Source organism: Salmo trutta, chromosome 6, assembly GCF_901001165.1.
Source record: "Salmo trutta chromosome 6, fSalTru1.1, whole genome shotgun sequence".
Classification (NCBI taxonomy): Eukaryota; Metazoa; Chordata; class Actinopteri; order Salmoniformes; family Salmonidae; genus Salmo; species Salmo trutta.
In genome coordinates, this window is record NC_042962.1 from 30,467,014 (window position 1) to 30,491,910 (window position 24,897).

A 24,897-nucleotide genomic window follows, 5' to 3' on the forward strand; every position below is an offset into this window, starting at 1 on the left:
TGACAAAGAAATGATCAGTCTATCATTTTAATGGTAGGTTTATTTGAACAGTGAGAGACAGAATAACAACAAAAAAATCCAGACAAACGCATGTTAAAAATGTTATAAATTGATTTGCATTTTAATGAGGGAAATAAGTGTTTGACCCCCTCTCAATCAGAAAGATTTCTGGCTCCCAGGTGTCTTTTAAACAGGTAACGAGCTGAGATTAGGAGCACACTCTTAAAGGGAGTGCTCCTAATCTCAGCTTGTTACCTGTATAAAAGACACCTGTCCACAGAAGCAATCAATCAATCAGATTCCAAACTCTCCACCATGGCCAAGACCAAAGAGCTCTCCAAGGATGTCAGGGACAAGATTGTAGACCTACACAAGGCTGGAATGGGCTACAAGACCATCGCCAAGGAGCTTGGTGAGAAGGTGACAACAGTTGGTGCGATTATTCGCAAATGGAAGAAACACAAAAGAACTGTCAATGTCCCTCGGCCTGGGGCTCCATGCAAGATCTTACCTCGTGGAGTTGCAATGATCATGAGAACGGTGAGGAATCAGCCCAGAACTACACGGGAGGATCTTGTCAATGATCTCAAGGCAGCTGGGACCATAGTCATCAAGAAAACAATTGGCAACACACTATACCGTGAAGGACTGAAATCCTGCAGCGCCCGCAAGGTCCCCGTGCTCAAGAAAGCACATATACATGCCAGTCTGAAGTTTGCCAATGAACATCTGAATGATTCAGAGGACAACTGGGTTAAAGTGTTGTGGTCAGATGAGACCAAAATGGAGCTCTTTGGCATCAACTCAACTCGCCGTGTTTGGAGGAGGAGGAATGCTGCCTATGACCCCAAGAACACCATCCACACCGTCAAACATGGAGATTATTACTTTGGGGGTGTTTTTCTGCTAAGGGGACAGGACAACTTCACCGCATCAAAGGGACGATGGACGGGGCCATGTACCGTCAAATCTTGGGTCAGAACCTCCTTCCCTCAGCCAGGACATTGAAAATGGGTCGTGGATGGGTATTCCAGCATGACAATGACCCAAAACACACGGCCAAGGCAACAAAGGAGTGGCTCAAGAAGAAGCACATTAAAGTCCTGGAGTGGCCTAGCCAGTCTCCAGACCTTAATCCCATTGAAAATCTGTGGAGGGAGCTGAAGGTTCGAGTTGCCAAACGTCAGCCTCGAAACCTTAATGACTTGGAGAAGGTCTGCAAAGAGGAGTGGGACAAAATCCCTCCTGAGATGTAGTTGGCCACCAGGTTTGCACACAAGAAACATCTGACCTCTGTGATTGCCAACAAGGCTTTTGCAGAGGGGTTTTAAAGAGGGGTCAAATACTTATTTCCTTCATTAAAATGCAAATCATTTTATAACATTTTTGACATGGGTTTTTCTGGATTTTTTTGTTATTCTGTTTCTCACTGTTCAAATAAACCTACCATTAAAATTATAGTCTGATTATTTCTTTGTCAGTGGGCAAACATACAAAATCAGCAGGGGCTCAAATACTTTTTTCCCCTCACTGTAGACACACACACACACACACAGACAGTAAACCCCAAGGCATTTTTAACTCAAATACTTATATTAAGTCGAACTGAAAATCAAGTAAAAGTAATTATTACTTAAAATGTTTGTGGTACTGACTTTTTAAAGTTATGATAACAATTAACTTTTTTCCCAGCATGCTCTACTGCAGGTTGATAAAAAATAGTTTTTCATATCTGTGTTTTTGCATGTACATTGAGTGATTGATTGATTAAACCTTATGCTTTTTAAACTAATTCAATCATTTAGTTAGATTTTTTTGCACCCGTTACTGAAATGGTTGTTCCAGTTTAAATGTATCAAACTCATTTCATGGAGGACCGAGCGCCTGTGGGTATTTACTCCTCCCTTGAACCTGATTGATAAATGAAGGTCTTAATGTGATTGCAGGTAGGGTTGCCAGGTTTTGCAGAAATCCCGGTTGGAATATTGGAAGATTCCTGGAAAATCCTTCAAACAGGAAAAGTCTGTGCTATACAGGAAAGTCTGTGCTATGTTCAGCAATTATCCTTGTCTTGTAAACAGCTAATAACAGCTAATCGAGAATTATGATGGGGTGGGGACGGCATCTAATCCAGAGATGCTAAATCAAGTCTCCCCAGGCCGATACAGCATTACAAAATGCAGAGATTATTTGTTGCTTAGCCACTTTACAGTGAATGCGATGAACCACATCAAACTTTGCCAGGAGGACTGCACATGCTTTCAATGAGATTTCCCTAATGAAAGATGGGCTCTTCCTTAATGTGTGTATTTTGTATTTAATGTCTGTATTTTTTGTTGTCTGTGTATTGCTCTGTGCTCACTTGTGATCGAGAACTAGGTCTCAATGAGATTTCCCTAATGAAAGAAACAAAAGAATGAAAAAAAGCATTATGGAGACTAAGTCATGGATAGAACTAAGATGATAACATGTTGACTTTCCCGTGTATTTCAATTTTACGCATGAACAAACAGAACATCTTTGTTGGCCACATGGAGAGCTAAACAAACAAAAGACAACACGCAGAACTGCAGAGTCTATAAAGGCGCTGCATTGCATAGCATCATTTTATGGGCTCCTGATCAATTCTTCTATTTTGTGGGGGTTTTTTTGCGCTGATTGTAACTTTTTTTGTACATAATGTTTCCAGCATCATTTCCTATGACCAAAAAGAGCTTCTGGACATCAGAACAGCGATCACTAATATTTTGTATTTATTTTTATTCCGATTTTTCAGGAGGAGCTGCAGCACCCTCAGCACCCCTACTTCCCGCAGCTATGCATACTGCTCACCCCGTGCCAGGCACTAATCGTCGAGGCACAGAAAAGAAAAAGGCAAGAGAGTGTAAGAGAGGCCGACTTGCGGGAACCCTGGCGAAAAAACTAAGTCGGCGAGTACATAAAGCTCTTTTACCCTCCATTTTATTGCCGAACATACAATCACCGGAGAACAAACTGGACAGGCTCTATTCGAGACTATCCTATCAACGGGACCTGAAGAACTGTAATATGCTATGTTTCATGGGGTCTGTTGAACAAGGACATGGATAATATACTAGCTGTTTTTTCTATGCCTCGGCAAGACAGAACGGCAGCATCGGGTAAAGTCAAGGGAGGAGGTGTGTGTCTCTTTGTTAACAACAGCCGGTGCAAGATCTCTAATATAAAGGAAGTTTCGAGGTTCTACTCGTGTTGCGATATCGTACTGAAGATAGCTAAGGAGTCAAGCGCAGGAGAGCAGAGATGTCAATGTAGCGCCTTTAATAGGCAAGTCCCAAAACGATACAGGTACAAGGTCCATAAACGCCCGAGACAATGGAACACACAGTTATTCACGGAAGGAGGAAAACAACGCTCCTACTATTACATTTACATTTAAGTCATTTAGCAGACGCTCTTATCCAGAGCGACTTACAAATTGGTGCATTCACCTTATGATATCCAGTGGAACAACCATTTTACAATAGTGCATCTACTATACTTAATACACGGTAGACACGTGAATAAACTGAGGAAAAAACCTCCACGAGCAACATGAAAATAACCCCGCACAAACCTAAGCGGGGAAACAGGGGTAAATATACACACAGAAATTAAAGCAAATAAAAACCTGGTGTGAATGAATCAAAGACAAAACCAAAAGAAAAGGAAAAATGGATCGGTGATGGCTAGTTAGCCGGCGACGCCGAGTTAGAATACCTCATGATAAGCTGTAGACCATACGATTTACCAAGAGAGTTTTCAACTATATTTTTCGTATCTGTCTATTTACCACCACAAAATTATGCTGGCACTAAGACCGCAGTCAACGAGCTGTATAGGGCCATAAGCAAACAGGAAAATACTCATCCAGAGGAGGCACTCCTAGTGGCCAGAGATTTTTATGCAGGAAAATGATAAACCGTCTTAGTTAAGTTCTACCAGCATGTCACGTGTGCAATTAGAGATGAGAAAAACTCTAGATCACCTTTACTCCACACACAGAGACGCATACAAAGCTCTCCCTTGCCCTGCATTTGGCAAATCTGACCATAACTCTATCCTCCTGATTCCTGCTTACAAGCAAAATCTGAAACAGGAAGTACCAGTGACGCGCTCAATATGGAAGTGGTCCGATAAAGCGGATGCTAAGCTACAGGACCGTTTCGCTTGAGCGGACTGGATTAAGTTCCGGGATTCATCCAATGGCATTGAGGAGTTTACCACATCAGTCACCGGCTTCATTAATAAGTGCATCGACGACATCCTCCCCACAGGGACCATACGTAATATCCCAACCAGAAGCCATGGATTACAGGCAACATCCGCTAAGCTAGAGCTGCTGCTTTAAAGGAGCGGGACACTAATCCGGACGCTTATAAAAAAATCCTGATATGCCACCAGCACAACATCTCCCTGACACAGTCTGTAATACCTACATGTTTCAAGCAGATCACCATAGTCCCTGTGCCCAAGAACGCCTAGGTAACCTATCTAAATGACTATAGCCCCGTAGCACTTGCATAAGTAGCCATCAAATGCTTTGAAAGGCTAGTCATGGCTCATATCAACACCATCATCCCAGACACCCTGGACCCACTCCAATTCACAAACTGCCTCAACAGATCCACAGATTACACAATATCTATTGCACTCTACACTGCCCTTTCCCACCTGGACAAGAGGAACAAATATTTGAGAATGCTGTTCATTGACTACAGCTCAGTGTTCAACACCATACTGCCCTCCAAGCTCATCACTAAGCTAAAGACCCTGGGACTGAACACCTCCCTCTGCAACTGGACCCTGGACTTCCTGACAGGGCGCCCCCAGGTGATGAGGGTAGGCAAAAATGCATCCGCCATGCTGACCCTCAACACGGGGGCCCTTCAGGGGTGCATACTTAGTACCCTCCTTTACTCCCTGTTCACTCATGACTGCATGGCCACACAACTTCAACACCATCATAAAGTTTGCCGATGTGATGACGGTGGTAGGCTTGATCTCCGATGAGGATGAGACAGCCTATAGGGTTGTAGAGGTCAGCCTATAGAGGTCAGAAACCTGGCAGTGTGGTACCAGAACAACATCTCCCTCAACGTCAGCAAGACAAAGGAGCTGATCGTGGACTATAGGAAATGGAGGGCCGAGCATGCCCCCCTTCACATTGATGGGACTCTAGTGGCGCGGGTTGAGAGCTTCAAGTTCCTTGGTGTCCACATCACTAAGGATCTATCATGTTCCACACACTCCAAGACAGTCGTGAAGAGGGCACGACAGCGCCTCTTCCCCCTCAGGAGGCTGAAAATACTTGGCACGGGACCTCAGATCCTCAAAAAGTTGTACATCTGCACCATTGAGAGCATATTAACTGTCTGCATCGCGCTTGGTGTGGCAACTTCTTGGCATCCGACTGCAAGGCGATACAGAGGGTAGTGTGTACAGTCTAGTACATTACTGGGGCTGAGTTCCCTGCCATCCAGGACTCCTATACCAGGCGGTGTCAGAGGAAGGCCCTAAAAATGGTAAAAGACTACAGCCAGCCAAGTCATAGACTGCTCTGCAAATGCACGGCAAGCGGTACCGATGCACCAAGTCTGGAACCAACAGGAGCCTGAAGAGCTTCTACCCCCAAGCCTTAAGACTATCTGCACTGACCCTTTTTCGTACTAACATTTTTGTCTCATCACATATGCTGCTGCTACTGTTTATTATCTGTCACTTTATTCCTAGTTATATGTACTGTATAAATGTACCTCAATTACCTTGTAATTCTGCACATCAACTCGGTACTGGTACCCCGTGTATATAGCCACGTTTTAAATTACGTGCAATAAAGATAAAACACCAGGTAAAAATCATAGCTGTTATTTGGTCTTGGTCGGGTACTGACCAAGACCAGACGGAGAGCACATATTACACCGGTTTTAAGGTCTCGGCACCGGCTGCCTGTGAGTTTTAGAATACATTTTAAGATTCTTCTTTTGGTTTTTAAATGAATCCACGATTGTGTACCCCAATACATGTCAGGTCCCTCAGGTCCTCCGGCACTGGCCTTTTAACAATCCCAAAGCTTAAGACCAAGAAGCATGGAGATGCAGCCTTTAGTTACTATGCCCACAGCCTCTGGAATATCTTTTTAGCTTTGCTTTTCCTTAGGGTGCTTTTTAGTCGTTAAATTTTTATTGTTATTCTTTTGTTTTTGATCCTCTTATGTTTGTTGTGTAGTAAATATTTCAGTTTTATTTTCATTGTTTTCATTATTATTTTTTGCCTGTAACACACATTGTGTTGCATTCCATGTCTGAAATGTGCTGTATAAATAAAGCTGGATTTGATTTGATTTGATCATTACCCATTGTGTATTTATTATTACATGTTTTACTTTTCTAGTATCTCTCTAATTTCTTTCTCTCTGCATTATTGGGAAGGACCCATAGGTAAGCCTTTCACTGTTTGTCTACACATGTTGTTTACGAAGCATGTGACAAATAATAGTTGATTCGCGACATTTCTAATAAAACAATGTTCAGGACAAATAGGTAACATGTCTCAAAATGACAGGGGCAAGGGCCACAACAACATGAGGTGTTTGAACAAACCATCGGGGTCTGAGCTCAAACACTGATCAAGGCTACAGGAGCTTTCAGCTGGCAACAAATCAATATATGTGTCCACATACATGCACACATTACATGCCAAGAGCATTGGTAAAGCCCAACAGGGGGCTAACCGTAATCAGTAGAAATTAATCTCAATCAATCAAATTGAAAATTGAATTATGTTAAACATACAACAATAACTAATCAATTTTAATTAAATTGGAAAAGAAAAGGCTAAATATAGAAAGAATCTCTGTAGCGCTGTATTGTAAAGCCATAGTTTGCGTCTCAAATGGCACCCTATTCCCTATGCAGTGCACTACTTTTGACCAAAATGAATGTACTATATAAAGAATAATGTGCATTTGGGACACATACATAGAGTTGTTTTGAATGTGTGTGAGGCCTTTGAAAATAAGGTGGAATGTTGATTGACAGATATAGGTCGTTATCACTAAAACGTCACAATACGTTGCAGAGCATTCGATTTGGCTGCTGGGGTGCAAGGAGACCCCCAGCTCTGCTAAAACCATTGACAACTACGTGCCGTTTCATGGGATGGTTTAGTAAATGTTATAACTATTTAGTTTTAATATCATCACCTCTTCAAGAGCATTGTCAGAACTACACATTTACGATTATTCCACATTTAAGCTCTATCAAGTAACTGCACGCTTTTCATGATCGGTAAACATCAATCGATCATGTAGTTTCAGATACGTGAGGGTAGCCTATCCATTTGGCATGTAGCTAGCTAGCTAGCTAAGCAACTAACGTGTCATTTAGCTTGGTTCATCAGAGGTTAGGCTTTTGGAAAGAGCTTGACATTGGAAAGTCCTTGTCCTGGTAAAGTTGTCAGTCAGACTAGTGTCATCACCACTATGGATGGCAAGCAAATATAGCCATCTACTTTATCTCCTGAAAGTTAGCTTGTTAACTAGCCATATGGATGTGATCTGTTATTAGATAGCTAGCCAATTTGACATGGTCCATCAATCAATGTAGGCTATCATGTCTGTCAGCAGCAATCGGGATTAAACACTCACAATGTTGAAAAGGGGATAGTGTTAGCTAACTTCGCTAGGTAGGTACGTTGGTTGGAATACATTAGGTCTACTTACCACATTATGTTTAGCCAACTGTACAAAGTTTCTACCGGTAGCTTGCAAAGTAAACATTACCACCTAACAGTACATTGGCTAATGCGCCCTTCTGCTGCTTGACAGGCAGACCCCACAAAGGATGGGAAATTAACTAAAACCACTCATACTTGTCAGGTATGGTTCACTTTTATTTTATATTACTCAAATATCCAATTAATGGGGGCCAATACTTAGGAGATATCGTGAGACTACCCTCACGTATTTGAAATTACATGACCAATTATTGATGTTTACTGATCATGAAAAGCATGCAGTTACTTGCTGTATTACGCTGATGAGAGACCTAGAGCTAAATATGCACAATCGCTTTGCATGGAATAATCGAAAATCTGCAGTTCTGACCATACTCTTCAAAGCGTGATGGTATTACAACCAAATAGTTAATATTTATTTAACAGCGCCTTAAAAATGCCACGCAGTTGTCAATGATTTTCGCGGCGCTTGGGTTCTCCATCCCCACCCCCCCAACAGGCAAATCATACGCTATGCACCTCATTGTGATGTTTTATAAGAAGCTTTTCTGCTAAATGTAAAGAATTCTCAATCAAGACATTCCATCCTTTCCCCATTGTGACAGACAGAATCCTACAACCGGTAAAGCAATTTAACTGTGAGCACTGATGCTTTAGGACAGTGGTCACCAAACAGTCGATCGCGATTGACTGGTCGATCGCCAAGGGATTCCTAGTTGATCGCAAAACATTTATTTATTTTTATTTATTTATTTTTTTTGTAGTTTTTTAGCCCGTTTTCTCCCCATTTGTAGTTACAGTCTTGTCCCATCGCTGCAACTCCCGTACGGACTCACCGTGCATGCGCACGGTCCGCCACAAGAGTTGCTAGAGCGCGACGGCACAAGGACAAACCCTCCCCTAACCCAGACGACGCTGAGCCAATTGTGCGCCACCTCATGAGTCTCCCGGTCACGACAGAGCCCGGGATCGAACTAGGATATTTAGCACCTATAGACACCTGTACCATGTCAGATTGAGAGTTGAAATGTATTACATTTTGAGTTTGCATCCTAATATTACACTTTACATACATCACAGAAGACTGAAATATAACAAAACTGTTTGACATAGAAACACCGAATTGTCCACGTTCTAAAAAAAATGACGTTGATTAATTATGAAATTATGAAAAATATTAATACAATTCCACCCTTGAGGCCACTAGGTCATTTGATTGCAAGAAAGGGCTACTAGAAACAGGTTGACCTGGGGGGCGCATGAAGCACTTAACCACTGCACCTTATGATTCTCACAGTGTCAGGCGTAAAGGCGATGTTCGTTTTCTTTGTTAAGTGCTCACCAGAAACAGACACCTGGATACAAAACATCTCGAATTCAAAAACGATGAAATCTCTATTCTTGTGAGCTTTCATTTGCTATTCACAATGAGGAAAAGGTACCGATGATTCCTCCCATCTTCCAATATCTCTAGTTAACGGAGACACAAAGAATTTCAAAGACAATTCTCAGCCACGGAAAAGGGGCCATATCCTGGTGAGGGGTGTGAAATTAGTTCTTTCTAGAAATCTCCCTCCTGTGTCACTGACCGTCATGCCAGCAGTAAGCTGAATGAGAAACAGAGTAAGGTTGAACCAGCCTAAAATAATCCAGGTTAGTTCTTCAGGGACCGAGAGCAGAGAATAAGTGGCGGAGGTAGTTATACAACCACACACTCGTCACACAGTGTTATTCATTAGGAGTGAATGAGTCTATATACAGAGCAACAGAGCATAATCTTAGATACGGATAAGAGCGCCCACGTTAAACATTTTCTTAAGATTTTAGATTGGGAGTTAGATTGATGGAGATCCAATGCAAGTGTTCCTTTGCAAGCTTCACCTCATTTGAAGATTGATTTCATCATGAGCTCATTCGGGCTAAATGAAGCGAGCTGCGTTCATTCAAACTAAATAACATTTAAGCCCAGACGTTGAGTCATTATGTTGACTGGTGTAAAGAAAAATCTAACACGCAAACACACACAGATGTGGTGTCTAGGCCAGGGATCTGTTAGAAGTATATGACAGAGAACATGTATTAAGCGTCTCAGAGTAGAAGTGCTGATTTAAGATCAGTTTTGCCATTTTAGATCACGATGAAGCTGGACAAGGGGAAGTTGATCCTGGATCAGCACTCCTACTCTGAGATGCTTGATACATACCCGCCCCTCAACGACTATCAGGACAATTTCCTATGGGGAATACATTAAGCTTAACCTTAATCTTAACCACGCTGCCTTCTGTTCATCCAGACATGTTTGTGTTGTGTATGCAACTGTACACGATTCTTCCCAAAGGCCAAATGAATAAAGCCTCAACATTTCCCCCCCTCACTCTATGTCATGAACATTCATAGCTAGATTCAAAGTAAATGTAGGAGCATACAGAGGCAATTCATTCTATACTCTACTGTATATATAACCATGGGAACTTGATTGAGAGACATAGGTTCTGTTGACGTGCTGTGTGATCAAAAAAAACCTAGAAATATTTATAATTTTTTTCCATTTTATTTATGTTTTGCCCTATGAACTTTGTGCTTCTCTCACACTTGACTCGTCAGCTATGTTTGAGCTGAATGTACAGTGCCTTCGGAAAATATTCAGACCCCTTGACTTGTTCCACATTTTGTTACGTTACAGCCTTATTCTAAAATGGATTAAAAAAAATTATAATTATCCTCAGCAATCTAAACACAATACCCCATAATGACAAAGCGAAAACAGGTTTTTAAAATGTAAAAACAGAAATACCTTATTTACAGAAGTATTCAGACCCTTTGCTACGAGACTCAAAATTGAGCTCAGGTGCATCCTGTTTCGATTGATCATCCTTGAGATGTTTCTACAACTTGATTGGAGTCCACCAGGTAAGGTAATTTCAATTGATTGGACATGATTTGGAAAGGTACATACCTGTCTGTATAAGGTCCCACAGAGCAAAAACCAAGCCATGTGGTTGAAGGAATTGTCCATAGAGCGCCGAGACAGGATTGTGTCGAGGCACAGATCTGGGGAAGGGTACCAAAACATTTCTGCAGCATTGAAGATCCCCAAGAACATTCTCAAATGGAAGAAGTTTGGAACAACCAAGACTCTTCATAGAGCTGGCTGCCTGGCCAAACTGAGCAACCGGGGGAGAAGGGCCTTGGTCAGGGAGGTGACCAAGAACCCGATGGGCACTCTGACAGAGCTCTAGAGTTCCTCTGTGGAGATGGGAGAACCTTCCAGAAGCCACTCCTCAGTAAAAGGCCATGACAGCCCACTTGGAGTTTGCCAAAAGGCACCTAAAGACTCTCAGACCATGAGAAACAAAATTCTCTGGTCTGATGAAACCAAGATTGAAATCTTTGGCCTGAATGCCAAGTGTCACGTCTGGAGGAAACCTGGCACCATCCCTACGGTGAAGCATGGTGGTGGCAGCATCATGCTGTGGGGATGTTTTTCAGCGGCAGGGACTGGGAGACTAGTCAGGATCGAGGTAAAGATGAAGGAAGCAAAGTGCAGAGAGTTCCTTGATTAAAAACCTGCTCCAGAGCACACAGGACCTCAGACTGGGGCAAAGGTTCATCTTCCAACAGGACAACGACTCTAAGCACATAGCCAAGACAACGCAGGAGTGGCTTCAGGACAAGTCTCTGAATGTCCTTGAGTGTCCCAGCCAGAGCTTAGACTTGAACCCAATCGAACATCTTTGGAGAGACCGTAAAATAGCTGTGCAGCAATGCTCCCCATTCAACCTGACAGAGCTTGAAAGGATCCGCAGAGAGGAATGGGAGAAATTCCCTAAATACAGGTGTGCCATGCTTGTAGCATCAAACCCAAAAAGACTTGAGGCTGTAATCACTGCCAAAGGTGCTTCAACATAGTACTGAGTAGAGGGTCTGAATACTTATGTAAATGTGACATGTCAGCTTTTTATTTTTAATACATTTGCTCAGGCCCTATGGGCCCTGGTCAAAAGTAGTGCACTATAAAGGGAATAGGGTGCTATTTGCGATGCAAGCCTTAGTTTCCCCCTGGTCGTGATGAAAAGCAATGAGTGCTTTAGAATAGTGTGTGTGAGTCGATACCATCACTGAAGGGCTGCTGTATAATGAGGGTGGTGGGCGGTTGGTTGATTGTCACTTCTCAGAATAGAACCCTTTGAAGTTTGGCTGGCTTACCATTAGCGCAGAACTCGTAAGGTGTACAGAGCTCATCCTCGAACAGGCAACCTGAAACAGAGAGAGAAATGCAAACTTAGAACAGAATTTACAACACATCACAATCATTCTCAAAGGACATTACACTTTCAAATCAAAGGTTGCCAGACGTTTTCAGACCTCTAGCAGTCTAATACACGATGAAGCCACATCCCACGACATCGGTTGTTTAGATTGAGCTACATGCCTCCACCCCGAATTAATGGAAAAGATAACCACTGAATAAAGTAAAAACAGGAAATTAGACAGTGCATATTTTTTCCATTTATTTGGGATTGAGGAATTAGCTTTAGTCTACTTTTTAAGACTGAATGTATCTGAAAAATATTCATTCGTGAGGGAAATATCTCCTTAGCAAAGCGCACGTTTTAATTGACTAAAGTATTAAACAAGTTCTCTGACATTTTGTCCAAAAGGTTAATGCACCATTAAAGAATTGATCTGTTCAATAAAGTCTTGGTGTCTGATCACATTCATCAAAGTCTCCTTACTACAGAGAAAGGGGCAAATCAAAAAGCCAGCCAGTCAGGCAGTAAGTCATTATTTAATCCACACACAGAAGTTTTTTTTTGAAATAGAACAATAACAACAACACTGATGGCATAGGTGACATCAAGTCCCTTTTAGGAGTAGGCTACAGAGGCACACATCACCATGATACACCACTGCACTGTGCCTTTAGTTTTAAGCACGACCTCTACGCCAGTGCGTTCCATAAGCGCCAGCTGCCAGCCAATACTACACTCATAGAAAAAAGGGTTCCAAAAGGGTTCTTCAGCTGTCCCCACAGGAGAACCCTTTTGGGTTCCGGGTAGAACCCTTTTGGGTTCCATGTAGAACCCTCTGTGGAAAGGGTTTTACATGGACGCTAAAAGAGTTATACCTGGAACCAAAAGGGGTTCCTCAAAGGGTTCTCCTATGGGGACAGCCAAAGAACCCTGTTATGTTCTAGATAGCAAAACATTTTCTAAGAGTGTACTTAATTGACTTGAACAATTTTGGGTGTATCAGTGCTACCAAATTTGATTTTGTGCGCCCACCCTGTCTGACAACGTTTTTCATTACACTGGCTACTTCAGATTATCAGGAACACACTGTAATGCCCAATGGTACCGCTATCTATCACCAATTAGCCAGATTCCTTCCTCTGTCCTGTCTGGGTCTAATATCCCAGGTCCATGGGCAATGTTCTTCCTCTATATAATTATTAATGAACATTAATGCTGAGTGAGCGAGGCTGGGTGTTCTTGTTCCAGACTGATAAATGAACAGATGGCTGGAGCTTCTGGGTTACAGGTCCTGGTGGTCATATTTCACACTGAAGACGGACTAGACACCAGCCACAGGGATCAGACTGCTATCAACTCTCATCTACCCCGGTGAACATCCACCATTTAAATGTCTGAGACTGAGAGGTAGGGTTGCAAAATTCCGTTCCAGCCATTACTATGAGCCTGTCCTCCAATTTAAAGTGCCACAAGCCACCACTGGTGTGTAACTGTGGTCCGCTCAGGGTTTCTGCTTAGGTGACATGAAACAATTTCATGGTAGACATCATCAGAATGATCTAAACACTATGGCACTGTCTAGATAGATAAAATGACTTTCTCTCGGTGTTCAGGACCCCAGGTGCAGCTGTTGGCGAGCGTAAGCTAACCAGACACAGGCCTGTCCTCTGGCTGGGAGATTTATCCTGGGATGGTAAAGTGGCCTTGTGTCCACGTGAGGAGAGGAGAACATTGCTGCTGTAAAATACGTCCCTCTCCCAGAGGGAAAGAGGAGGTTATTTGACGCCGCTTGACTTGTCGAATCCCAGGTTGCCCCTATGGGCCCTGGTCAAAACAGAGAGTCATTGATTATTGCTTTCTATTGTAATTAAAGGGTGGTTTGGGATTGGAGAAAAGCACAATTTTGAACAGAACATTAATTTCCCACAATCCAATGTGGGAATACTTTTCAAGAGGACCTATATTCATAGACAGTGTCTGCCTGTGCCATATCACGACACAACCTCAATAGCTCTGGAATAGTCAGGTGTAGCACACAAAGGCAGTGTGACGTCAACAGCTGAATCCTTTGTGTGTTCGGTTTGGGATTGGAACAATGCAAACTTATGAACACAACCTTTATTTCCAGTTAAATATTTTGGACAATCCATTCTGAGAATACTTTTCAAGAGGACCTATTCATAGGCAGTGTGCCACATCACGACACAACACTATGGGTTATCATGAATAGGCCTAGCATACAAAGGCAGTGTGACGTCAACAGATAAATACAGATGAATACAGTATATTCTTCAGTGATGGCCCATCACATAACTCTGTCCTTTTACCGCTTTCTCTTTCTTTCTCTCACTCTTTTTATCACCTGCAATGGCGAAGGCAAGCGCACCCAGATGACCCTCTCGGACAGAGGTGCGCGGTTCGTGGTGGTGCATGCCTAATGGACTAAGTTGGGGGAGAAGCCTTGGACAGACAGTACTTTAATGACTGCTTACAGATGTGAGCAGTCTATTAATCACTATACTGAGAGGAGAGAGAGAGAGAGAGGAAGAGAGATGATAAAGCATTACATGATGGCCACTGTAATTGTGACCCAGAGAATGAAATATATTAAAAAGCTTTCCCTCGGCCTCCAGAGTGCTCTATGGCATAGCATCGCAGTGTATGTTTGATCCCAGGCTGTCATTAACGGCCCGTAACCAGGAGTCCCATAGGGTGGTGAACAATTGGCCCAGCATTGTCCGGGTTAGGGGAGGGTTTGGCCGGGGGGGCTTTACTTGGCTCATCGCGCTCTAGCGACTCGTGGCAGTCCTGGCGCCTGTAGGCTGACTTCGGTCATCAGTATAATGGTGTTTCCTCCTACTGTACACATTGGTGCAGCTGGCTTCCGGGTTAAGCGAGCGGGTGTTAAGAAGCGCAGTTTGGCGGGTCATGTTTCGGAGGACGCATGACCTGACTTTCGTCTCTCCCTAGCCCGTTGGGGAGTTGCAGCGATGAGACAAGATCGTAATCATGAAATTGGGGGTAAAACCAACTAGGAGAGAGAAGTTATTATACAGACATTGCTTGTTCAAGTTTCTTGGGTTTATTTCTGATAAACATCATTAAAAACATTTTCTTAATGTTCTCTAGGCCAATTTGATTAGTCACACAATCCACACTTTCCCGGGGAGGTGAGGGCTACGTTGGCCTCCAAATTGCGTCTGCTTGGGGTAATGAATTCTTCTTTGTGTCAGCTGAATAGCTATTTAATAGTCATGGGAGTGCCATTTCACAAAGGGACATAATCACAAAACTATTATGTAGCTCTGCTTTCAGGGACAAACACACTCACAGACACACACGCACGCACCCACAGTTTTTCTCTCTCACACCAAATGTCTCCAGCTGTCCATATATTTAAAAGCCTGAGGAATATGACTGTCACTCAACTGTTAAGTGCCTGGGAAATGGCACCCGAAGCTTCCCTTAGCCCCTCCATACTCCATCGCCCACATCTCAACCTCCCACAATGTTGCAAACCCTACAGACTGAACCAACTTCTTAAAGCGTCTCAGAGTAGGAGTGCTGATCTAGGATCAGGTCCCCCTTGTCTATGTAATCATACGCGGTGTGATCAAGTTTTGTAAATACTGACCCATATCCCTTTGAAATGTTGCTTCAGTGCTTCAGGACCCTCAACCAACCATGCGGTGGCCTCTTCGTCGTGCTCCTCACCCCTCGGCAATTACTGTCAGTCCACTCAACTTTATCCCCTAAACACTCCACCAACTACTTCATTCATTACGTTGCCTGTGAGGGCTTGTCAGCTCTCAATATTAATTAAGTGTCCGCCGTGTGTGTGTGTGTGTGTGTGTGTGTGTGTGTGTGTGTGTGTGTGTGTGTGTGTGTGTGTGTGTGTGTGTGTGTGTGGTCAGATAGTACTGAGTGAGAGTAAGGCGGGCAGGACGTCCAATTGATAACGCCACGTTTCCACTCCTGGACGCGGTGGTGGTAGAGATGATTAAAATGGTATTTTAATTAAAATGTAATCAGTGAGGATGATGTTGAGGACCTCAGAACAAAAAAAAAATGGTAAATGGGTCCTGTTGTCGTCATCAGGTATCTGAGGAGAGAAACTCTTTAGAGAGAAACTCATATCTAATTTAAATAACCACATTACAACACATGGCTATTCGAAGAGTTTATTTCCAAAACGCTATATCCACCAATTCTTTTACATTTCGTTTTTTTTTTTTAATCAAAAATGATTGCTCATAAGCAATCATAAAAAAAACGAAATGTAAAGGAATTGGTGGATATAGCGTTTTGGAAATAAACTCTTCGAATAGCCATGTGTTGTTGTACCTTCATGTGTGTATAAAACATGACTGTTCTCAGAAGATAGATCATAGATGTGTATGAAAATGTGTTTACTGTATGTCAATTGTTAAGCTGGAATAGAATGTTCGTCTCCTGTAAATTTGACTGTGACATGTGGTTGTCTCACCTAGCCATCTTAAGATGAATGCACTTAATGTAAGACGCTCTGGATAAGAGCATCTGCTAAATGACAAAACATTTAAAATGTAAATGCTTTACATACAAATATCATATTACTGTATTGAATTATAAAAATAAAATGTATAATTTGTACATTAATAAAAAATAAAAAACGGTTTTTATTTGTTCAATTTCACTGTGTAAAACCTTGCAGGACTACTTATTTCTCTGAGAGTGTGATGATATACGCGTTTTGCAAAAAAACATGATTATTTGTCTCTGAAATGAAACCATCAAGTGATAGATTTTAAACAAATACATGTCTGTCCATGAACAACCTTCTCCAAATGCTGGCCCATGTTGACTCCAATGCTTCCCACAATTGTGTCTTGTTGACTGGATGGCCTTTGGGTGGTGGACCATTCTTGATACACAAGGGAAACTGTTGCGCATGAAAGACCCCGCAGCATTGCAGTTCTTGACACAAACCGGTGCGACTGGTACTGACCACCATAACCCATTGAAAGGGACTTGTCCATGTCTCAATTGTCTCAAAGCTTAAAAATCCTTCTTTAACCCATCTCCCATTTATCTAAACTGATTGATCTGTCCCCTATACAAATTGATGTGCCACTATAAGCACATAAGAGATAAATGGGTATAGCATTCTTACTCACGGGTGCAACAAATATAGCCTCTTAAAAGGCACGCCGCAAAATATGTTAATAAGCCAGAAACAACAATACCCTGCACACAGTAGTGGTCAAAGGGTTTTTGGCGCTCCAAAGATACGGTACGCTACTGTATTCTGTGGGATGGAATTACAGTACCATTCTAAACACAGAACTTATTTGCCCCGCCCACAACACTTTCCCTCAATGCACCATGATTTACAGTATGCTGCAGTAAAACATTTCAGAGTATTTTACGGTTGATAATACCAAACATTACTTTATAATTTAGCTTTCCATTACAGTGTAAGTTAAAGAAAAATATGCCTCCCACTCTAGAAGTAGTCTCCGCATGTGTATGAATCCTCACCAGGGCTCTCAGGGTTCTCACTACGTGGTAAAATGTTATCTGCATTCTCCCAGTCTTGACTGCTAGCACACCGACTACATCAAGGACTGATCCATCAGGTTACCATGGTCAGGCCAGTCCCAGACTATAATAAGCATCCCCTTTGGAAGTCCTCCACCACACCAAATGGATAGAGGTTCAAACCACATTGATTGGGTTGTGTTGCTTTCGTTTTTTATTATGAATGAGCAAACATTGACAGAGTGACTGACTCATTTTACTGACTTCACTCTTCTACTAATTCTTACCAGGCTCCGACATAGCTTGTGATAATCCAACACAAGAGAGTTCAGCTTTACATTATTAAAGCCTAATGCAAAATGAATTTGCTGAATAGAACGGGCTTAACTACAGGTAGGATAAATGTAGCAGCAGATGCTAAATATAGCTAGAGCCGGGTGACCTGATTTGCATTGATATGTGGAGGATCAAGAAGATCTGAACCAGACTACGGTGTCCACATTAGGACAGTGGCAGCCTCAGCAGGACTTCTTTCAATCTTATTTCTAGAGTGTATGAGCTGTAGAATTTAATGCACATCAATAATATATCTTTACATTGGCACTTGTTTAGGCAGCACAATGACATATTGTCATACACAGCAAATTCTCCAGTGTAAGAAAACATAATAAAACTAAAACAGAGTGTTAAATCAACACTGAAAGTGTTGAGTCTATGGACCCATTTAGACACCGGAACAGTGTTAAATTAACACTGATTAGTGTAAAGCCTTATTCAAATATTTCCCAGAGTGCCTTGCCTTTCGAGTAAATTGTAGAGATACCACCCATGACTGTATGTGTTAGTGACAGAGACATGCTTGGTGCATTCATACATTTTTGGTACTATGGACTTCACCAAGTGAGATCCTAAGCAAATGTCATCATTAAATTGCTTTATATTTAAACTGGAACAAAACATTTCAGTAACAAGTGCAAAAAAACGAACTAACTGTTTGGATTAGTTTAGAAACATTAATGTTATTTATATTTGTGTAGCATAAGATTAATGAATCAATGCACAGACATAGATATTGAAAGAAACAATTCTAAAAATCAACCTGCAATAGAGCATGCTGGAGAATATGACAATGATTGGCATGGTTTTGGTTCAAAGTGATGTTTGTGAGTTTCAGGTCCATGTAAAACTAGGCCCTAAAAATAAGGCCTTATGAAATACGTATGGTATTGTGTTAAATATATCTATATTTTTTTATGATAACATATTTGCTTAGGATTTCACTTGAAGTCCATAGGAACTAAAATGGATGAATGCAACAACCAATACTCTGTCACACTGTAAAACATTTCCTGTAAAATGTACAGTAACTTACTGGAAGAAATGGCCAGTAAGTTACTGTAATTGATTTTATAGTACAGCTACTGTAATCCATTTTACGGTAATCCAACATTACCAAAATGTTACTGTAATCTAATTTCCATTATATTACTGGAATTACACATGCAGTTACATATTACCCAGTGTCTTTGTAAGTTTCAATTTTTAAATTTACATCTCGATTTTGGTCATTTAGCAAGCATTCTTGTCCTCAGCAACTTAGTCAGTGCATTCAACCAAGGTTGATAAAAATAAAATAAAAACATCACAGTCATAGCAAGTAAAACTTTTCTGTAACCGTTACTGAAAATGTTGTTGTAGTTAAGGTTTATTGGTCTTCAAAATAATTGCAATTACAACAAGATATCTTATGATATATCTCTGAGTATCTCTGGATAGTGTCAATACAATACAGTGATATGGACGGTAACTTGATGCCAGAGCAACAAAACACAGTACATAAAGTAAAAGTGACTATTAAACTGTAATAAAAAAAATCCACGTGTGGGCAAAAGGTGATTTAGCCCCCTCAGTTTTAGTTTTATGTCTCTATATAAAAATAGCAAAAAAAAGTTCAAATGATTGACTGACAGGTTGGTGCAAAATCTGTATCTTCGGACAAAGGACAGAGCACGCCGCGGTGTGTGTAGGGGGCTATGGATAAGTGTAACTCCTTTAGGTTTCCATAAAAAGTGGGAAAGAATGATTCTCATCTGTGGTAGGCTAAGTGAATAACGTAATACGCCTCAGCCTGTAATATTTGACTTTGGTTCATAAGGGCGGGGTCAAGTTTGCCGTTGGAGCTGCTTCACTTACATATGTCTCACGTCCCATCACTACAGAGTTTAGTTAGCTTCTTAGGTAGGTGTAAAAAAGCGTTAGTGTTATTAGCCTTAGACTATTCAGCTAGCTTGACCCAGCCAATCTGCCATGATGGATATCAGAAATCGGCTTAGCCAAAGTACCCGAACAAAGCCAAAGGAGAAGGAGAGCAATGAGCAGCAGCAGCTGCCGAGCTCCAGCTTGCTCCACGTGCAGAGCCTACCCACCCTTCCACAAGCGCCGCCAGGATAATGGCTCCACAGCCCCCTCCACCCCCGACTGTTCCTGACGATCTGGGAATAGAGGAGGCAGCCAAGACTAGCCTAGAACCCTGCCCTAGCCGCAGGTTTTCTGTTTTAATGTTACGTTTGATACCGGAGCTCTGAGGCATGCGTCGAAATCACTACGCAGTGTACTTCGAAGTAGTGTGCCGATGCCTGTATCATTTTATCAGAAGCATGTGATCAATGATGCTGAAGCTTCGTTTAGTCAAACAACCACCTGATTGGTTTGGTATTGGTTTGGTAGAAAACAAAAAGCTGTGCACACGCTATGGGGTGTGGGACATCATCTATAATAATTTGGCTGCTCTAAATTCTTTTGACCAGCAGGTGCCACTAGTGTACACTGTGTTGAGCCTTGAGTAAACGAACCTATTTTCGCCACAATTGGATGGAAAAACTTAATGCTGCAGGAAGCTTCATTTCTTCATTACTAGTTTTCTGTCCAAAAACATTCATTTAACAGCAACTAGTCCATAGGAGGAGAGTGGCTAGAATATTTGGTTACTGCAGATGCGGCATTTTGTTTCCCATGTCGAAAGTTCTGTGTTGGGATCCATGCTAACATAGACAAAGAATTCGCTAGGCACGCATCAAGCAACGAGCATTTGAAAATGCATTGCACAGTGGGGGGAAAAAAACAAGTTCAAAGTGCTATGGGAACATTGGTGTCAACACTTATTAATGATGGGCAGCTGGCAAGAAATCACATGTATTTGTTGGCGATTGTGGACATTATTGAGTTACTTGTTTCAAACCAGCAACTATTGAGGGGGACATTGGATGTGATAAAGTCAAGAGGGGAGGGGGGCAGTGGACTTTTCTGTCTATGATAGAATATACTCTCTGAAAAGACAAGGAACTTGCCAAGGTGTTTTAGCACCATACCCCACAATGCCACATACATGTCACACTAGATTAAAAATGAAATCATAGGGCTCATGAGTGGGGTGTCCAAAAATAAGATAAAATAAAATGTTATTAGTCACATGCGCCGAATACAACAGGTGTAGACCTTACAGCGAAATGCTTACTTACAAGCCCCTAACCAACAGTGCAGTTTCAAAAAATAAGGATAAGAAAAAGAGATAAAAGTAACAAGTAATTAAGGAGAAGCAGTAAAAAATAACAATATATACAGGGGGGTGCCTGTACAGAGTCAATGTGTACGGGTCACCGGTTAGTTGAGGTAGTATGTACATGTAGGTAGAGTTAATTAAAGTGACTATGCATAGATGACAACAGAGAGTGGCAGTGGTGTGGAGAGAGGAGGGGGCAATGTGAATAGTCTGGTAGCCATTTGACTAGATGTTCAGGAGTCTTATGGGTTGGGGCTAGAAGCTGTTTAGAAGCCTCTTGGACCTAGACGTGGCACTCCGGTACCGCTTGCCGTGCGGTAGCAGAGAGAACAGTCTATGACTAGGGTGGCTGGAGTGTTTTACAATTTTCAGGGCCTTCCTCTGACACCGCCTGGTATAGAGGTCCTGGATGGCAGGAAGCTTGGCACTGGGCCGTTCGCACTACCCTCTGTAGTGCCTTGCGGTCGGAGGCCGAGCAGTTGCCATACCAGGCAGTGATGCAACCAGTCAGGATGCTCTCGATGGTGCAGTTGTAGAAACTTTTGAGGATCTGAGGACCCATGCCAAATCTTTTCAGTCTCCTGAGGGGGAATAGGTTTAGTCGTGCCCTCTTCACGACTGTCTTTGTGTGCTTGGACCATGTTTGTTTGTTGGTGATTAGGACACCAAGGAACTTGAAGCTTTCAACCTGCTCCCCTGCAGCCCCGTCGATGAGAACGGGGGCATGCTCGGTCCTCTTTTTCCTGTAGTTCACAATCATCTCCTTTGTCTTGATCACGTTGAGGGAGAGGTTGTTGTCCTGGCACCACACAGCCAGGTCTCTGACCTCCTCCCTTTAGGCTGTCTCATTGTTGTCGGTGATCAGGCCTACCACTGTTGTGTCATCGGCAAATTTAATGATGGTGTTGGAGTCGTGCCTGGCCGTGCAGTCAGGAGTGAACAGGGAGTACAGGAGGGGGCTGAGAACGCACCCCTGAGTGGCCCCCGTGTTGAGGATCAGCGTGTCGGATGTGTTGTTACCTACCCTTACCACCTGGGGGCTGTCCGTCTGGAAGTCCAGGATCCAGTTGCAGAGGGAGGTGTTTAGTCCCAAGGTCCTTAGCTTATTGATGAGCTTGGAGGGCAGTATGGTGTTGAACGCTACGCTGTAGTCAATGAATAGCATTCTCACATAGGTGTTCCTTTTGTCCAGGTGGGAAAGGGCAGTGTAGAGACCGCATCATCTGTGGCGTTATGCAAATTGGAGTGGGTCTATGGTTTCTGGGATGATGGTGTTACAGCTACAGGCGAAAACACATTTTCCACTTTGACAAATGTTTTCAGTCAGCACGGAAGAAGCATGCAACACTGGAGGAAAGGTCAACTAATCCAACTGGCATTTGAGGGGGGATCTTGGAATGATAAATTACTCAGGAAGTTCCACAGAGCACCAAGGAGGTTGCATCTCTTCTGAAAAGGTAAGAAACAATTTAGCTGGTTGGTTTTTATCAAAATCTTGGTGGTATAGCCAGCGGCGCCATTTCAGGAAAGATCTAGGGTATGGAATGGCAAAATAACTTCCTTAGCCAGCATAGGTTTTCAACGGCCTTGCGTTAGTGTGTCGGGCGTTGTCCGTGGTGCTGACAGAGCGCAGCTGAGATCACTTCTTGGTCAAAAGCAGTGGTGTAAAGTACTTAAGTAAAGATACTTTAAAGGACTATTTAAGTCGTTTTTTGGGGGTTTGTACTTCACTTTACCATTTATATTTTTGATAACTTTTACTCCAATACATTCCTAAAGAAAATAATGTACTTTTTACTCCATACATTTTCCCTGACAGCCAAAAGTACTTGTTACATTTTGAATGCTTTGCAGGACAGGAAAATTGTCAAATTTACGCACTTATCAAAAGAACATCCCTAGTCATCCCTACTGACACTGATCTGGCAGAACCACTAAACACAAATGCTTCATTTGTATGTTATGAATGAGTGTTGGAGTATGCCCCTGACTGTCCGTAAATAAAAATTTATAAAAAATTGTGCTGTCTGGTTTGCCTGATATAAGGAATTTGAAAATAATTATACCTTTGCTTTTGATAATTAAGTGTATTTGAGCAATTATATTTACTTTTGTTACTTACGTATATTTACTGAAGTAGTATTTTACTGGGTAACTTTCCCTTTTATTTGAGTCATTTTCTATTAAGGTATCTTGACATTACTCAAGTATGACAATTGGCTACTTTTTCCACTACTGATCAAAATAACTTTTATGTTTATTGTGGTATAACGTGATATAAGCAGAATTTAATATAATTCAAATGCAAGAACCAAAATGACGCCACTGGGTATAGATACATATTAATATATGTTTCATTATAGAAATAGATACATGCTATTATGGTTGGTTCTTGGTAGCCTATTGGTTTTCGTGGTTGTGAATGGAACTGTATATATTGGAAACGTGTTTATGATAGGCTGGCATTGCTTGATTGATTACGTGGGTCGGGCGGCATGATTTTCCATGTTTGAAGCGGGCCTATAGGCATATTTGTTTAGCAAGACAGCTGTGCATGGCTGCGCATGGCTGCATCTCACTGTAGTAGGCTTCAGGCTATGTTTTGGTTATTTGGATCTCCATTCACCTTTCGTTTGCTGCGTTTGTTTACTGTTAATGTAACTATCCTAAATATAGATTGTGTCATGCCTTTATCGATCTGATATTTTGTTTACAAGGCCTACTTCTGTTCACATTAATTTGTTCGCATTTGCAGTTGTGTCGGTATTCTAAGCATAACTCCTATTCAGTATTTTAGTTTGCATGCATGAATAACAAGGCTACTACTTGCGACATTTAGTTTACATTAACATCGGCTGTTTGTAATAGGTGAATTACCTATACTATATTATCTATACTGAACAAAAATATAAACATGTAAAGTGTTGGTCCCATATTTCATGAGCTGAAATAAAATATTGCAGAAATGTTCCATAACACAAAAATCTTATTGCTCTCATATTTTGTGCACAAATGTATGTATGTATGGGCAGGCATAAGCTACGGACAATGAACACAATTATTGCATTTTATCGATGGCAATTTGAATGCACAGAGATACCGTGACGAGATACTGAGGCCCATTGTCGTGCCATTCATCTGCCGCCATCACCTCATGGTACAGCATGATAATGCATGGCTCCATGTCGCAAGGATCTGTACACAATTCCTGAAAGCTGAAAATGGCCCAGGTCTTCCACGGAATACATACTCACCAGACATGTCATCCATTGAGCAGGTTTGGGAGGCTCTGGATCGTCGTGTACGACAACGTGTTCCAGTTCCAACCAATATCCAGCAACTTCGCACAGCCATTGAAGAGGAGTGGGACAACAGTCCACAGGCCCCAATCAATAGCCTGATAATCTATATGCGAAGTCAAGGTATTGGAGTGGCCATCACAAAGCCCTGACCTCATCCTATAGAACATTTGTGGGTAGAACTGAAACAGCATGTGCGAGCAAAGAGGCCTACAACCCTGACTCTGTTACACCAGCTCTGTCAGGAGGAATGGGCCAAAATTCCCCCAACTTATTGTGGGAAGTTTGTTGAGGGCTACTCAAAACATTTGACCCAAGTTAAACAATTTAAAGGCAATGCTACCAAATACTAATTGACTGTATGTAAACTTCTGGCCCACTGGGAATGTGATGAAAGAAATAAAAGCTGAAATAAATCATTCTCTCTACTATTATTCTGACATTTCACATTCTTAAAATAAAAGTGGTGATCCTAACTGACCTAAGAGAGGGAATTTGTACTTTAACTTCC

General features: G+C 42.0%; 1 protein-coding gene across 2 annotated transcripts in view; it reads right to left on the reverse strand.

Annotated features, from left to right (window-relative positions):
• Positions 1-24,897, reverse strand: part of ptprn2 (protein tyrosine phosphatase receptor type N2) — a 277,091-nt gene that overhangs the window by 220,099 nt on the left and 32,095 nt on the right. For both annotated transcript variants that reach the window (XM_029756151.1, XM_029756150.1), the window contains exon 2: positions 11,962-12,012. In XM_029756151.1, coding sequence (XP_029612011.1) covers positions 11,962-12,012 — 51 coding nt within the window. The remainder of the gene's footprint in view (positions 1-11,961; positions 12,013-24,897) is intronic.